Below are 13,677 nucleotides of genomic sequence, written 5' to 3'. Positions count from 1 at the left end.
AATGTGAAGTACAATGCCTGCACTTTAAAGGAGGGGTTTGGGATATTGGCAGTTTGGAGGGATATGTTGTGTATCTTTATATGTATATGCTTCTAAACTGTTGTATTCTGAGCACCTCTGCAAAAACAGTGATAATGTGTGAGTGTGGTGAAAGTGTTGAATGATGATTAAAGTATTTTCTTTTTGGGGATTTTCTTTCTTTTTTGGGTCACCCTGCCTTGGTGGGAGACAGCCGACTTGTTGAGAAAAAAAAAAAAAAACACATCCAGTTATGAACAATGTCTTTGACACTGTTCATAACTGGATATGTTATGAACAGTGGACAGTGTTTAGGTTTCTTCATTGCTGAGATATTTCACCTGCACAGCAGACCTCTACCAAAGCTGAGGGACAGAACACCTTAAAATGAATTCCCCACTTTTACTAAGGGATTGAACACCTAATATGATCTTGCCATATCTACCAAGGCTGAGGGACTGAACACCTTAAGATGACTTTGCCACTTCTACCAAGGCTGAGAGACTGAACACCTTAACCTTTTCACTGTTGGTGACGTAGAGGTACGGCTTATAAGCCAGTGCTGGTGACGTATTAATACTCCAAAATTCTAGCGGCTTCAAATCTAGCGGGAGAAAGCTGGTAGACCTACATGTGAGAGAATGGGTCTGCGTGGTCAGTGTGCACAGTATAAAAAAATCCTGCAGCATGCAGTGCATAATGAGAAGAAAAACTCCGACCGTGTTTTTGGTTTAAAACACCAACTTTGAGGTGTATTTTCGTATGGTATTTATGGCAGAATTCACGTTTTCTTGGTCTCATTTGACAGAATGGAAGATATACAGCCTCTTCTCACTTAACGATGGAGTTCTGTTCCTGAGACCACGTCGTTAAACAAATTCGTCACTAAGTGAGGAGCATACTATAATGGCAGTTTTTGTCAACCATCTTTGATATTGTCTTAATATCACCTTTGCACCATTTATAACATTTCTGGTATATTTTTAAATGTTTATAAAGTAGTGTACTGTATATTGAAATTTACAGAATAGAGGAAATCATCTCCAATATATTTACATTATTTAGGTAGGAATACTGGTCAGAAAGTCTGTCGTAAGTCCAAGGTGTCAGTAAACGAGTACGTACGTCGCTAAGTGAGGAGAGGCCGTGTTACAGAAATAGAGATGATTTTGATTAGTTTCACGATGAAAAGTACCTTGAAATTGAGCTCAAAGTAGGGGAAATGTTCGATTTTTGCCGATGTTCAAAAGTAAACAAATGACATCACCCTCCAATACATGTCCAACTGGCCAGTCTAATATGCAGTCATGAATGGGTTGACATTATTTACACAATCAGTACAATAATGAAGTAGTCTGCACAACAGTACATCTTCTATTTTTTTGTGTGTATAAAAATTCAAAATGGAAAGCAAGAGTAATATAAGAGGGGCCTGGAGACATGACCAATGAACAGAGAAAATGTTATTTTAGTGCCAGGAATGTCTGCATTGTTTATTCTGGACCCTATTTTGAAACTGGCATCCTTTGAAATTTGTGTGAAATTGGCCAAATTGCCAATTTCTGACCACTTTACTGAGTAGTTGAAATCAGTAAATGGGCAGTTTCTTGTACTCAATTGACAGAACAAGTGGAATTGGTCGAAACTAGGGCTCAATGTGGGCGAAATCGCTGATGTGTATATATCGCCGAGATTGTTAACTTTGCAAGAGCATAAATCCGTAAGTTCTCCATCAAATTTCGTACTTTTGGTGTCATTGCCATCAGGAAAAGATTCTCTATCATTTCATGAGAATTTTTTTTTTTTTTAATTCTTTGACACTGAGAGCAAGTTTGTGAGCAGATGTCTCAACAGTGAAAGGGTTAAGATGACTTTGCCACATCTACCAAGGCTGAGGGCCAGAACACCTCAAAATTTCCACTTCAAGTGTCTCCGATATATCTGTCACCTCTATACTGACTTACATTATTCAATACCTTGAAAAGAAGCCACAGGACCTCAGAAGGCATTCACAAAATGTGCTGATGGAAAATCCTTAATAGATAGAAGAGGCAAATTATATCACAGTACATTATATTCATAGGGAAGCAATAACCCTTTCCAAGGATTTTGCACCTGGAGATTAGAAGGTAATCAGCTTTGATCCAGGGAAAGGGAGAGTAATTTCATTAAATCAAAATAAAAAACAGTACCTGCACTTTGAAGGAGGGGTATTAATGTTGCAGTTTTATAACTGTAGTGTAAGCATGCGTCTGGCAAGACAGTACTGGAGTGAATAATGACGATGAAAGTTTTTATTTTTCGGGCCACCCTACCTTGGTGGGGAACGGCCAATGTGTTAATAAAAAACTCTACACCAGTATCAACGCTCCTTTGCAGTAATCGAAAAATGGAGGTTGTAAAGACATAAAAATAAAAGAAAAGCTATACAGGGATGGCAGGACACCCGGGGACGGACCACTGGTATATGACAGCCAATGTTTGATATATGTAGTTAATCAGAATTAATATTTAAAATATTTTGTTTTCATAATGTCAATGGCTTCCAAGAGACACATGAAGCTAGACACTCAGTTACATTTGTTAGTACAGAATAAAAATGAAGCAGGTGTCTATTACTGTCCAGAATTTTCTGTTGTCCTAATTGTTCAACAGTCACAAGAAAAAAAAAGACTTTTGTATGTCTTGTCAGCTTACAAATGGTCATGTAATGGTCCTTAAACTGTTGAATAATGAATGACTGTCACTTTAGAGTATGTGTCAATTATATCTATAATATTTACTGCATATTAAAAAAGATTTCATTTTTTGGTAATAGACACTAATTGCAGTGAACACTTGTGTTAGTACAATGTTTCACCCACAGATGGGTTTTTTTTTTCAAGTACAGTACATAAGATATAGTCAGCTTAGTCATCCAGGTTGCAAAAAAAGTAAGGTGCAAGAGTCAAGTGTGTCAAAGTTTAAGTTAAACTTTGATGCACTGGAATTTTAGCATTCTAGATAACTAAATTGTTTATATCTCATATATCTTATGTACCTAAAAAAAAAAAGGCCCACTAGTGGGTGAAACATTGTACCAATAAGGAATCTCACCGCATTTGTGCCTTCATTAACATGTGTTAGCATTATGCCTTCAGTTTGCAGCAGATTCCATTTATGTTAAACAAATTTTATGTTTGTAACAATTACTGGCTAAAACTAGTCTTCACTAGTTTTTTCAATTACAATCTGCACATCTATGTTACTAAATACTTTTCATGCTATCTTAACTAACAAATACCATGCAGAACAGGGTGCTGGAAGTATACAGGGTGCCACAAGAATATAGTGATAATTGGCTACAATTACTAGGTATATCAGCACCAACAAACTGTGAGAATTAAGACAGGTATGCAACACTCGGGACATTTTATTAGACATCTTGCCCACTGGGAGTTTTATCAATCCAGTGCAATTATTGGATAAGTAAAGACCCCAGTGGACAAAACATCTAATAAGATAATGTAAGTGTTGCCAAAGTGCCTTTATTCCCACATGACAATATCTGAAAAGGACAAACTGGAAGTCCAAACATGTGGCAACTTGTGCCATGGGTCAATCATCTGTGATGAATAATGTTTCCACACAATGAGAAAAGAAAGATAACCCAACTATCATGTATTACACAAACATACAGAATCTTGGTGCATTCCACTGATGGCTGATGGAATAATCCCAGTTTTTAGGTGAACAAGTTGTACTTTTATACCTGAAAAGGTGTCTTCTTTTAAACTGAAAAAGGTTCAGTTTGAGTACAAACTATTCACATAGCACTAAAAGCTGATTTGTTGCATATGTTATAAAATAGCGCTTTGTTAGCGAGGATGAGAAACTGTGACAAAGAATCACTGCAAAGTAATCTGATGATAAATCCCTTAACCATCAAGAAGTGTTATTCATATGTGCTGCATCCTGCATGCTAGGCCCCATACGTGATGAAGGAGATATCAGTCCAGAAACATTAGCAAGCTTCTTAATTTTGAAACTTGAAAGATGAAGTCCATCATACAAGCCAGTGGCTGGATCCTTAAATTCCATGATCTTTTGTTCACACCATACAAAGCATATACCATATTAGTTATTGTCTTCTGCTAAGTTTCAAAATTTCTTTTCTAATACTGCTGACCCTCCTGAAGATTGGTAATGCCTAGTACCTGATGGAGCAGGTCAAGGTCAGATATGCTGAGCTGCTGGAGGTGGTGATGGTGGGTGCCAGTGGCAGTGTTGGCGGCTACGGTGCCACGCAGACGAATCCTGAGGCCAGAATTCTCCTTGTGCAGCTCCAGATAGTCAGCCTGATTAATGCACCATATAACAGCATTCATTGATTATCATCCCTTTGCAAATTATACTTCTCACATTTGTTTGCATCAGCTGACATTTACTGTAGTTATATATTGCAATGATGAACATATGACTGACTAACCATTGTACTGATAATTCATAATTCTCCTACATAATTTGTAACTGTACTACTTACAATCTGCATAAGGAAAAGAATACAAAAATCCCAATCTTATATTAAATTGTTCCTTTTTTAAAGTAAAAATAAATAGTTCTTCTTTATGCATATTTTATCTTTGTGCCTAAACTCTTCCCTTACAGTTCCTGCTTTTCATTTCACTTGTGAAATTTACCCAAGGCCACAAACATGCTTTACAATTAGTTTGTTTTTGATATGTGAAAATGAACTACAGTATCTCACATTCACGATATCTGTGTCCACAAACATAATTCATTAACAAATATTTGGGTCAGTGCAAAAGAATTTTTGACACTTCAAAGTATAAAGAAATTCAGGAATATAAAAACAACTATAATGTTAACACCAAACTCTGAATAATAAAAACAAAAATCAATGATTATAGCATTAAATTGATGAGATACTTTTAAGGCGCAAAAAACTGCAGGCCAAACACTTTGCAAAACTATAACTTGTCTCAATTCTAATAATTATATAAATACTGAAAGGAGCTGACAAGTCTTGGACCACTAGAAATAATGAACACTTAGAATCAGAAATCTACCAGTCAACATATCTGTTTAGTCTAGTCATAAGTCAAGCATATATTAAACTGTGGAGAACATTTTGTTCCTAAGTAAAATTATTAAAATTTATGAGGAGTTACTCAAACAATATCTAGTGCAAATGACAAAGACATCATTACAGAGTAGTCTTATATTAAAGCTATAAAAATTACAAGGTTTATTTTATAAACACAGGAACTTCTAGTCACTAACACATTATATACATACACTACAGGTTGGCCATCACTAATTTGGCAATCAGTTATCCGGTTCCATCAGTAATCCGTCACTAATTTAAGAACATAAGAACATAAGAACGAAGGAACACTGCAGAAGGCCTACTGGCCCATGCGAGGCAGGTCCAAGTCTCCTACCGGCTTAAGCCAATGCACCCAACCTAGTCAGGTCAGGTCACATTGACTTAAGGGAGGAACACGGCAACCGACCTGGTAGCACAAGCTATCAGGTCTAACTCACACCCACCCACATCCACTCATGTATTTATCCAACCTATTTTTAAAGCTACACAACGTTCTGGCCTCTATAACGGTACTTGGGAGTTTGTTCCACTCATCCACAACTCTATTACCAAACCAGTACTTTCCTATATCCTTCCTGAATCTGAATTTTTCCAACTTAAAACCATTGCTGCGAGTCCTGTCTAGGCTAGATATTTTCAGCACACTATTTACATCCCCTTTATTTATTCCTGTCTTCCATTTATACACCTCAATCATATCCCCCCTAATTCTACGTCTTTCTAGAGAGTGCAGATTCAGGGCCCTTAGTCTATCCTCATAGGGAAGGTTTCTGATACATGGGATCAACTTTGTCATCCTCCTTTGTACATTTTCCAGAGAATTTATATCCATTCTGTAATAAGGTGACCAAAACTGTGCAGCATAATCTAAATGAGGCCTAACCAACGATGTATAGAGTTGAAGAACAACCTGAGGACTCCTATTATTTATGCTTCTTGATATGAAGCCAAGGATTCTATTAGCTTTATTGCGAACACTTATGCACTGTTGTCTTGGTTTCAGATTACTGCTAACCAGAACTCCTAAATCTTTTTCGCAATCCGTAATATTAAGATCTACATTATTTAGTTTATATGTGGCATGGTTATTGTCCTGTCCAACATTTAGAACTTTGCATTTGTCTATATTAAACTGCATCTGCCACTTCTCCGACCACTGCATCAGTCTATTCAAATCTTCCTGGAGTGCTCGAATGTCCTCGTCAGAATGAATTCGACGGCCTATTTTGGTGTCATCGGCAAACTTGCCGATGTCGCTCTTTATGCCCTCATCTATGTCGTTTATGTAGATTGTGAACAGCAGGGGGCCCAACACTGACCCCTGTGGAACACCGCTCGTGACACTTCCCCACTCTGATTTCTCCCCATTTATGCAAACTCTCTGCTGCCTATTTGTCAACCATGCCTCTATCCAGGAAAAAATTTCTCCTCCTATTCCATGTGCTTTAATTTTCCTCAATAGTCTCTGATGTGGGACCCTGTCAAAAGCCTTACTGAAGTCCATATACACAATATCATATTCATTACCATGATCTACCTCCTCAAATACCTTAGTGAAAAAAGTTAATAAATTCGTAAGGCAGGAACGCCCCTTTGTAAAACCATGCTGAGATTCGTTGATTAATTTATGCTTTTCAAGGTGGCTACGAACTGCCTCGGCAATTATTGATTCCATAAATTTTCCCACTATGGAGGTTAGGCTTATTGGTCTATAGTTCGAAGCTAAGGACCTGTCACCTGTTTTGAAAATAGGTATCACATTTGCCATTTTCCACTTATCTGGCACCATGCCAGTTTGTAGTGATATGTTGAAAAGATTAGCCAAAGGTGTGCTAAGCTCCTCTTTACATTCCTTTAGAACCCTTGCATACAGTTCATCAGGGCCTGGGGATTTGTTAGGTTTTAATTTATCTATTTGCCTAAGGACCATGTCACTTGTGACCCTAATAGTACACAGTTTATTATCGTCCTGTTCTACATAATTTATCATTACTGGAATATCGCTGGTATCCTCCTGTGTAAAAACTGAGAGGAAGTATGTGTTAAAAATTCTACACATTTCCTTATCACTGTCAGTGAGCTGACCCGAGGAACTTTTGAGTGGGCCTATCTTGTCCCTGATCTTACTTCTGTATACCTGAAAGAATCCTTTTGGGTTAGTCTTCGATTCTCTTGCAACTTTAACCTCATAATCTCTTTTTGCTTTTCTAATTCCCTTTTTTATTTCTCTCTTTAACTGAATATATCGATTTCTCAATTGCCCCTCTCCTCTTTTGATTTGCCTATATATGCCTCTCTTTTGACCAATCAGATATTTTAATCTATTGTTCATCCATTTAGGATCATTTTTGTTTGATCTGATTTCCCTATTTGGAACATAATTTGACTGAGCAGCTAGAACTATGCCCTGGAAAACATCATATCGGCAACCATCACCACCTACCTGACCCTTAGTCAGGTCATTCCAGTTCAGCCTACCTAAGTAATTTTTCAGTCCTATGAAATCAGCCAAGCGAAAGTCAGGGACGGAGACTTGATTGCCATTATTAGGGGAATTCCATGATATATTAAAACTGAGTGATTTGTGATCACTTTCCCCAAGCTCATCATTAACCTCAAGATTATTAATTAGTGTTTCCCTACTGGCAAGAACCAAGTCAAGGAGGTTATTTCCCCTAGTTGGCTCTGTCACAAACTGTTTTAGAAAACAATCCTGGATCGTATCAAGAAAGTCACCTGACTCTAAATTTCCTGTCAAATTGCTCCAGTCAATCTGTCTATAGTTGAAATCTCCCATTAGCACAACATTTTCGTATGTAGATGCCTTACGAATTTCGTCCCATAGAAGTTTACTGCACTCCCTATCAAGATTTGGGGCCCTGTAAATCACACCCAAAATTAGTTTTTCTCGGCCCTCGAGAAGCTGTAACCAAACAGATTCAGTGGCTGACGCTTCTAATTTAATATCTTGTCTAACACAACAATTTAAATTGTCTCTGACATACATCGCTACTCCACCACCTTTCCTGTTGACCCTGTCAGTGTGGAATAATTTATAGCCTTGTATGTGACATTCAGAGGGCATCTCTCTATCTTTCAGATTGAGCCAGGTCTCTGTTATAGCAATAATATCTATGTCTCCTGCACTTGCAATTAATCTTAGCTCATCTATCTTATTTCTTACACTCCTGCTATTAGTATAGTAAACCTTAAGGGAGCTAGTCCCTTGCTGCCCTCTGCTGTCCCCCTTTGTTTGCTGACCTGATCTATTGTCTTTATTTATAACTTCATGCTGAATGCCTTTTATACATTTACTGTTTCCAACCCAAGTGTTGCAACCTGCTTGTTTCCCACACACACCCATACCTCTATCTTCCATCAGTTTAAAATCATAGGCATTTCACCAATGGCCTTCTCAATCGAGTCTGCAAGTGCTACCACCCCTGCCCCCGAGAGATGTACCCCATCCCTTGCATACATATCATGTTTGCCATAAAAGTTGTTCCAGTTGTCAATGAATGGGATTGCAAGTTCCTTGCAGTATCTGTCTAGCCAGCAATTTACACCAATTGCCCTAGACAACCATTCATTTCCTACTCCCCTTCTAGGCAAGATGCTACATATGATTGGGATCCCTCCCTTAGACTTAATGAAATCTATAGCTGACCTGTACTTATCTAGCAGCTCTTCTCTCCTACCCTTCCCAATATCATTTCCACCAGCACTGAGACAGATAATGGGCTTGCTCCCATTACCTGACATGATATTATCCAGCCTGTTGACAATGTCCCCAACACCAGCTCCAGGGAAGCACACTCTATCTCTCATCTTCTTATTCCTATTACAAAAAGCACGGTCAATGTATCTTACCTGAGAGTCACCAACCACAAGAATGCGCTTACCTCCATTAGCAGGGGCAGTAGTACCCTTACCTTCACTGGCCACTGAAGTACATTCATCCTGAAGAACAGAGAAGCGATTTCCTACCTTCAGATCTTCACTCTTAACTTTCCTTACTCTGATGCGCCTTCCATTACTGTGAACTACTCGCCACTTGTAGCAGGTGCTGGGCTGCACCTCACTGCTGGTAGCCGTTGCTGCCTCCCCAACTACAGCCTCCTCACAGCGAGAGACAGACTGCACCTCGCTGCTAGAAGCCTCATTCCCCACAACTCCAGCCACCTCACACTCTCTCCCAGACCCATTGAGGTGGACCTTCAGCCTCCTAATCTCCTCCTGGAGAAGCAAGACCTCCTCCTTCAACTCTCCAACCTCAATTTTTAAAACACTGCAGAAGCAAGCCATGCTTTGTAACCGTTCACACTAATCCCCAAGGCAGCTCAGGGTCTGTGACCTCACGTGACGACTGACCACTGACCACTGGCATAATTTCAAATTTCATCATTATACTGACTCAAATTTCATCATTATACTGACTCAGAAATTGTGCAGATGTTGTAAATCCATAGCAGCAAGCCAGTGGAGGAGAAAGCCATGATGAAAATGAGGAAAATGTAGCAGAATCTCTCTATTGATAGGTTAATTCAGTTGACAGGTGAACTGCTAAAAGGTCTAGAGCAATGCAGTTTTAAAAGTGAACAAGAAATAATAAAAGTTTACATGCCGCAGGATAAATTAATCAAAGAAAGGCCAAAATATAAGTGTATTCTAACCTAACTACTCTGTAATCCAGCAAACTCACTAATCCGGCACACTACAGGTTAAAATGATGCCAGATTAGTGATGGCTGACCTGTATCTTTATTTCTACAAGTACATGTACAAGGTATACAGGCCTAATGACATCAATGGCATAAGTACTACAGGTTGGCCATCAATAATCCGGCAATCAGTTATCCGGCACTAATTTTGGGTAGCATAATTTCAAATTTAATCATTATACTGACTCAGAAATTATGCAGATGGTTGTATATTCACAGCAGCAAGCTAGTGGTGGAGAAAGCAGTGATGAAAATGAGGAAGATGTAACAGAAAGAGTCTCCGTTGATAGGTTAATTAAGTGTATTCTAACCTAACCATTCTGTAATCCAGCAAACTCACTAATTCAGCACACTACAGGTCCCAATGATGCTGGATTAGTGATGGCCAACCTATACTACTACAATGCTATTATTAAAACAAGAATCTTAGCAACATGGAGGCATACACAAATTGCAAAATTTTGCATTTCAAAAAACTGCTCCTTCATGCAATTAGTAAACAAAAAATGTATTAAACTAGAGGATACAGAGTTACTCACCAATGATGGTTTCATTCTCTGACCAACACTACTTCAACATTATAACTCTTACCTGTGTCTGTTCCAGTTTGGCCTTGAGGCTCTCCACTTGAGTCTCGAGGAGGTCAACAAGCAAAGCGTCACCAGATCCTATTAAAGTTGTGGCACTACTCTCCTGTAAAGCCAGGCTCAGTAACAACAAGAGTGCACTGATACATATGTGGTTACTAAGCTAATTACATGTACAACAATGAAAGTAAGAATTAAGCTTAGAATGGTGAAAAATATAACGCGCCCACAGACAAGAAGTAAATGATGAGTGTGTGTACTGCGGCATATACTCAACTCTCTTATAAATAGAAATTTTACATAAATGAGACTGAAAAATTGCATCAAAAATTGAATACCATATACATACAATGAAGGCCTTTCTATGCAGCGTTCAATTTTAGATGTATTTTTTCAATTGCATTTATGAAAAAACTGCAGTATAAAGAAGAGCCTTATAAGACTGTATACAAAACTATACAGTCTGTATACAAAATACAACAATATGAGATTTGACAAGACATGTGATCTATAAAAGAGACAATTGCAAACATGTACAATTTTTTTTTTTTTTTTTTTTTTTTTTCAACAAGTCGGCCGTCTCCCACCGAGGCAGGGTGACCCAAAAAAGAAAGAAAATCCCCATACTTTCTCATCATTCAACACTTTCACCACACTCGCACATTATCACTGTTTTTGCAGAGGTGCTCAGAATACAACAGTCTAGAAGCATAAACATATAAAGAACACAACATATCCCTCCAAACTGCCAATATCCCAAACCCCTCCTTTAAAGTGCAGGCATTGTACTTCCCATTTCCAGGACTCAAGTCCGACTATATGAAAATAACCGGTTTCCCTGAATCCCTTCACTAAATATTACCCTGCTCACACTCCAATTATCTCCAATTATGTACAATTATCTCCTGCTATTCTTTGCTTGACTGAATAGACTGTCTTTAAAACAATCCATAACTTTTTAGATGCCAAAACAATTATGAATCTTAAATTTTGATTATCATCATCCTAATTCATAAAAAAGCAAGAACAAAGCCCACAAGGGCCACAGAGTATGATTACAGACCCCCAATGGATTGTCCAATATGTCCCCATATTCCCTTTGCCAGACTGTCAAAATTACCATCATCATCACCAGTCCTATTAGGTACCAGTATGACCTCAAAAGATGTCAACAGCTTGGTTTTACTTTACAAACGGATAGCTAGAAACAGAACAGGCAACAGTTTATTCTAATCTAAGAACAATTTTCTTTTAAAGATGTTCAGAGATCGAGTCCCATACCCCCATTATTTGGTTCCCGGTAAAGAACACCTGGTTTAAATGATACATACCTTCTCTGGCTGCTGCTGCTGCTGCTGCTGGTCACCTAAGTCACTGATTGAGTGAAGAGATCCAGTCTCAGAGTAGCAAGTTACCACTACATCATCATCAGCAACGGCTGGGAAGGTGTCACGTGTACTGCGTCGTGATGAAGGAGGAGATGATCTTGATCTCTTGCTAGACCTTGATCTTGAGTTTGATCGAGACCGTGCACGATCTGTCATACCAGCAAAGTGAAAGGAAAATTTGCATAATTATTTTTACATTAATAATAAAAAATGCATACAAATTTGACTGTGTCCATGTCCATCATGTATTTATTTAGTTTTCAGTACAGTAGACCCCCGGTTTTCATAATTAATCTGTTCCAGAAGGTTGGCCAAAATCCGAAATGGCCAAAAATCAAAGTAATATTTCCCACAAGAAATAATGTAAATCCAATTAATCCGTTTCAGACACCCAAAAATATTAACAAAAAATACACTTTATAGAGAATACAGCCTCTCCTCACTTAATGATGGAGTTCCGTTCCTAAGACCTCGTTGGTAAACAAATTTGTCGGTATGTGAGGAGGATACTATAATGGTAGTGGGTTTGTGTCAGCCATATTTGATATTGTTTTAATGTCACTTTTGCACTATTTATAGCATTTCTGGTTATTCTTAAATGTTTACAAGTAGTGTACTGTATATTGTAATAAGCAGAATAGTGGAAATCAGCTCTAACATATATTATTTAGGCATGAATACTGGTCAAAGAGTCCATCATAAGTCAGAGTCGTCGGTAAACGAATACGTTGCTAAGTGAGGAGAGGTTGTAACCATAGTTTTACATACAGAAAACAATGAGAAATAAATATAAATGACTAATTTTAATGATAAATGAACATTACATACCTTTATTGAAGACTCTTGTTGGTAAGCAGTATTTATTTGCACGTAGTCCCAGGCAGACTACATCCCGGTGTATACCTACCGGCTACATACGCTGTGGCCCACAGCCATATTATTACCATCGACATACCACGTTCACTGGGTTTAATCGTTTATAACAACTACCTTTAGATGCCATCATAAACAAAGGGAGAAGTAATGAATAATTCATGCCGAGAATTGTAAACAAAAGCTTATGTATTAAGGGTGATTAGTGGGCCAACACAGATTCATACAGTTTTCTCTAATGCTGGACCATTACACAGCATATAAGCATTGCATTTTTATATGCTATGTAAAGTGTTTCTTACATAATTTTGAAGAAAATATCGTAGATGGATTAATGAAAATGTCTATATTAACCTAAAATAAGACATTTAATATGCCCAAGAGTGAGTCACGAATGCATGAGCAGCCCAGGTGCAAATATCTGGTACTAACAATTTCCGAGGGGCTGTATGAAACCCGGAGGAAATTTCGCCAAAAAAAGTGCTCGAAATCCAAATTGTACGATTTCCGCACTGGCTGAAAACCTTGCATCTGCTGTACACTGTATATCATATAATTATTCATAAAAAAGATACACTTTCAAACAAAATAAGCTTTTTTTATTTTTTTTTACTTAGCTACAGTATCAGGTTTTCATAACTGCTAACCACTGTGACATTGGACTATGCCAAACAAAACAAGGAATTTAATACACAAATAACCTGCACAGAGGAGAAAGAAACTTAAGACAAAGTTTTGGTCTGACTTGGGCCGTAACCACCCACATACTAGTTAACGGTCCAAGACAGACTAAAACGTTGTCGTGCGTTTCTTTCTCCTATGTGTGGGTTAGTTGTGTATTGTTCCGGTCATAATTTTGTGCCTTTTTATTCTCTAAGTAACTAAATTCAGTGATGGAGCGAATGATGGTGAAAGTTTTTCTTTTTCGGGCCACCCTGCCTTGGTGGGAATCGGCCAGTGTGATAATAAAAAAAAAAAAAA

The 13,677-nt window shown here is 38.0% G+C and overlaps 1 protein-coding gene across 22 annotated transcripts in view; it reads right to left on the bottom strand.

The window, feature by feature from the left end:
• osp (myosin phosphatase Rho interacting protein outspread) overlaps positions 1 to 13,677 on the bottom strand; it is a 595,661-nt gene that overhangs the window by 107,342 nt on the left and 474,642 nt on the right. For 20 of the 22 annotated variants that reach the window (XM_070084011.1, XM_070084013.1, XM_070084000.1 and 17 more), the window contains 3 exons: positions 11,767 to 11,972; positions 10,440 to 10,541; positions 4,215 to 4,355 (listed from right to left, as the gene is read on the bottom strand). In XM_070084011.1, coding sequence (XP_069940112.1) covers positions 4,215 to 4,355; positions 10,440 to 10,541; positions 11,767 to 11,972 — 449 coding nt within the window. The remainder of the gene's footprint in view (positions 1 to 4,214; positions 4,356 to 10,439; positions 10,542 to 11,766; positions 11,973 to 13,677) is intronic. The other 2 variants (XM_070084006.1, XM_070084019.1) reach the window with 1 other exon arrangement.

This window comes from Cherax quadricarinatus, chromosome 11, assembly GCF_038502225.1.
Source record: "Cherax quadricarinatus isolate ZL_2023a chromosome 11, ASM3850222v1, whole genome shotgun sequence".
Classification (NCBI taxonomy): domain Eukaryota; kingdom Metazoa; phylum Arthropoda; class Malacostraca; order Decapoda; family Parastacidae; genus Cherax; species Cherax quadricarinatus.
The sequence above is the reverse complement of the archived record's forward strand: the minus strand, read 5'-3'. Positions and strand labels throughout refer to the sequence as shown.